Source organism: Vicugna pacos, unplaced genomic scaffold (genome assembly GCF_048564905.1).
Source record: "Vicugna pacos unplaced genomic scaffold, VicPac4 scaffold_204, whole genome shotgun sequence".
Lineage (NCBI taxonomy): Eukaryota > Metazoa > Chordata > Mammalia > Artiodactyla > Camelidae > Vicugna > Vicugna pacos.
Window position 1 is genome coordinate 130,449 of NW_027328883.1, and position 2,829 is coordinate 133,277.

At 59.2% G+C, this 2,829-nt stretch overlaps 1 protein-coding gene across 2 annotated transcripts; it reads right to left on the minus strand.

Moving 5' to 3' along the window:
* Positions 1-363: 363 nt before the first annotated feature.
* Positions 364-2,754, minus strand: LOC140695434 (melanoma-associated antigen 8-like). Of its 2 annotated transcripts, none has more exons than XM_072958150.1 (4): positions 2,488-2,754; positions 1,991-2,081; positions 1,771-1,839; positions 364-1,696 (listed from the first exon to the last, which is right to left on the minus strand). In XM_072958150.1, the coding sequence occupies exon 4, from the start codon at positions 1,616-1,618 to the stop codon at positions 590-592; it is 1,029 nt and encodes a 342-aa protein (XP_072814251.1). In that variant the 5' UTR covers positions 1,619-1,696; positions 1,771-1,839; positions 1,991-2,081; positions 2,488-2,754; the 3' UTR covers positions 364-589. The 2 variants fall into 2 exon arrangements, with proteins under 2 accessions (XP_072814251.1, XP_072814252.1); XM_072958151.1 differs by lacking the exon at positions 2,488-2,754 and adding an exon at positions 2,223-2,376.
* Between the last annotated feature and the right edge of the window lie 75 nt (positions 2,755-2,829).

Here is a 2,829-nt window from a genome sequence, read left to right on the forward strand (position 1 = left end):
CATGGATGGACTTGGAGGACATTATGCTAAGTGAAATAAATCAGACAGAGAAAGACAAATACTGTATGATATCAGTTTATACGTGGACTCTAAAAAATACAACAAACTAGTGACTATAACAAAGAAGCAGACTCATAGAGAACAAACTAGTGATTACCAGGGGGGAGGGGGGAGGGGCAATATAGGGGTGAGGGAGCGGGAGGTCCAAACTATTGGGTGGAAGGAAGGTTCACAACCAGGTTCATTGGGTGCACAACAAGGGGTATATAACCAATATATTCTCAGAACTGTAAATGAAATGTAATCTTTAAAAAACCTGTATAATAAAATAAAGTATATTGATATTTATTAAAAGGAATAACATCTGAAGCATCACTAAGGGAAATGAAGATGAATTTCCATATCATTGTAGAGAACAGGAGCCCAGAGATGCTGTACACCGTGTTCCCCCCCACCGGCCCTGGCCCTCACTACCTAAAAGGCTGACTGCTTGCTCTTCAGACACACAGTGAAGAGTCAGCCTCACTTCCTGCCCGGCGGGAGAAGCTGCCGGACAGGGGCCTAGAAGGAGCCCAGCTGCAAGTCTGCCTCAGGCCCCCTCTTCCTCATCACTCACTCGCTCTTCAGACAGGGATGGGAAAGAACTGGGACCCCTTCTATTGACCCTGAGGAAATGTTCCAGGACTTGCAGCTTGCTGGTCTCCGTGTAGGCCCGGGGACCCCATAGGAACTCGTAGCTAGCGGGATCGCTGTTGGCCACCTGCCGGTACTCCACGTACCCCTCCTGCACCCACACGTTGGTGATGAGTTCCCTGGGCTCCCCGTAGATGAAGTGCTCCCTCCCAGCACACAGCCCCATCTTGCTAAGTGCTCGCCAGACTGCCTCCTCAGGAGCAAAGTCGCCCTCCAGGACAATCACACCCAGAAGTATCACCAGGAGGCCAGTGTTGGGCATGCTCTGCCCGTCGTCCTGCATGCCATCGTAGGTGAGGCCCAGGGTGGGGACCAGGACATACAAGTGCTCCCTGGGGGCCACCTCCTTCACATCCACCCCAAAGACCAGCTGCAGACACTCAGAGGCTTGGCTCAAGACCACAGGGAAGTGGTCCTGGTCATCTCTGAGGACCGCATTCAGCATTTCCTCTTTTGAGGTCGGCTGCTTTGTGCGGTACTTGTGGAGCAGGAAGCCCATCAGTTCAGCCATCATTAAATGTAATGCATCTTGGAGCCGGGACTCGGCATCTGCCGGGTCCTGCCCGGAGCTGGGCCCCTCCTCACCTTGGCTTCTGAGGCCATTGTCTTCCGACTGGCTCCATGGAGGGGCTGCCACGGCTGTGGGGGAGGGGCAGACACCCTGAGGGCTCTGCGTGGGACTGGGTGTCCCAGAATCAGCCGCCTCCTCGCCAGTGCCCAGGAACAGGACTGAGTAGGAAGACGACGAGGAGGAGGAGGAGGGAGACAACGGGGATGTGCCGCCTTCCTCCTCCTCCTCCTCCTCCTCGTCCTCCTCCTCCTCGTCCTCCTCCTCCTCCTCCACCCAAATGTCCTGCTCATCCATGGAATCCTCAGCCGCTCTTGGGTCCTTAAAGTCGGCTTCAGTGTGGTGGAGGTCACGCATCTGAACGGGAGGCACGGTGAGTGGTGTCGGGCAGCTGAGAGGAGCGAGGCCAGGGGTGACAGATGGGGACCCACGGGCCTGGGGAAGAAAGGGAGTGTCAGCGGCCCGGGCTGAGAAACCCACCCTGGGGGGCTCTGACAAAGGCCACTTACAGGTCTCCTCTCCAGGGGTGCCCTCGGCCTCACAGGGGCTCTCCTCCTGGTGGACGGTCGTCTGTGAACCTGACGGGGGAAGTAAGGCAGCTCCTCAGGGTGCAGCCGGCACAGCCCGAGGCTTTGGGGGCGACAGGGGGTGGGTGGAGTGGACGTTGGCGTCGTGGGGTCCCCTCTGTTCCAGGAGCCCCCGGGCACACACTCAGGGCCCACACCTCACCTTCAGTCCTGACACTGCCGGCCTCCTGTGCTCTGTGACCCGAGGACACGTGTCTCAGACCTAGGCCTTCACCTCCCGGTGTCTGGAGCCCCTGGGAGAGAAAGGAGGGGAGACCTGGGGTCTACACTGTGGCACAGCCCTGGACCCGCGTGCTGGCAGCAGGCCTGGGCTCTGGCAGGTTCCCACTCTTCTAGGGTGGGAGGTCCTCTCCGCGCTAACTCAGGGTCCTCACCGTGACTCCAAGCGGGACCTGGGATTCTGCGCTCCAACCACCTGAGGGCCCCATCCTGATAGTAAGTCCCCGGTCTCTCTGAGCCCTGGATGCGGAAGTCAGGACACACCACGTGTGCTCATCCCGCCTGGGGGCCTCCCAGGGCTGACAGCAGGGGCAGGATCGGTTGCGTCCCCTCTGTTCTGGGGTTTCTGGTCCCCTCACTCCTCCCTCAGGGTCCTCCCCTTGACTCCTGGCAGGAGCTGAGATTCCCCCCTCAGCCCACCTGAGGCCCCGCCCGTCATTCCGGGACGCCAGTCCTTCCGAGACCCGCATTTCAGGAACTGCTGCCCGAGGTCCTCCCGCCCCATGGTCTCCCAGGACTGGCTCTGTTCTGGGGTCCAGGGTCCCTGAATGCTAACTCGCGGTCGGCACCTTCACTCCCAGGCGGCCCTGAGATTCTCTCCTCCGCAGACCTGAGGCCCCCGCCCTTTCACTATGTCCCCAGTCTGTCTGAGACTCGGATGCGGAAGTCAGGACAAACCACGTGGGCCTGTCCTCCCCTCGGGCCGCCGGACGGCTGAAAGCAAGGGCGCCTTTCTGTGGGGTGGCCACTTTTCTGGGTTCA

What these genes read in the sequence shown, in the direction of transcription:
- LOC140695434 (XM_072958150.1), bottom strand. Translation starts at nt 1,618, where the DNA reads ATGCGTGACCTCCACCACACTGAAGCCGACTTTAAGGACCCAAGAGCG.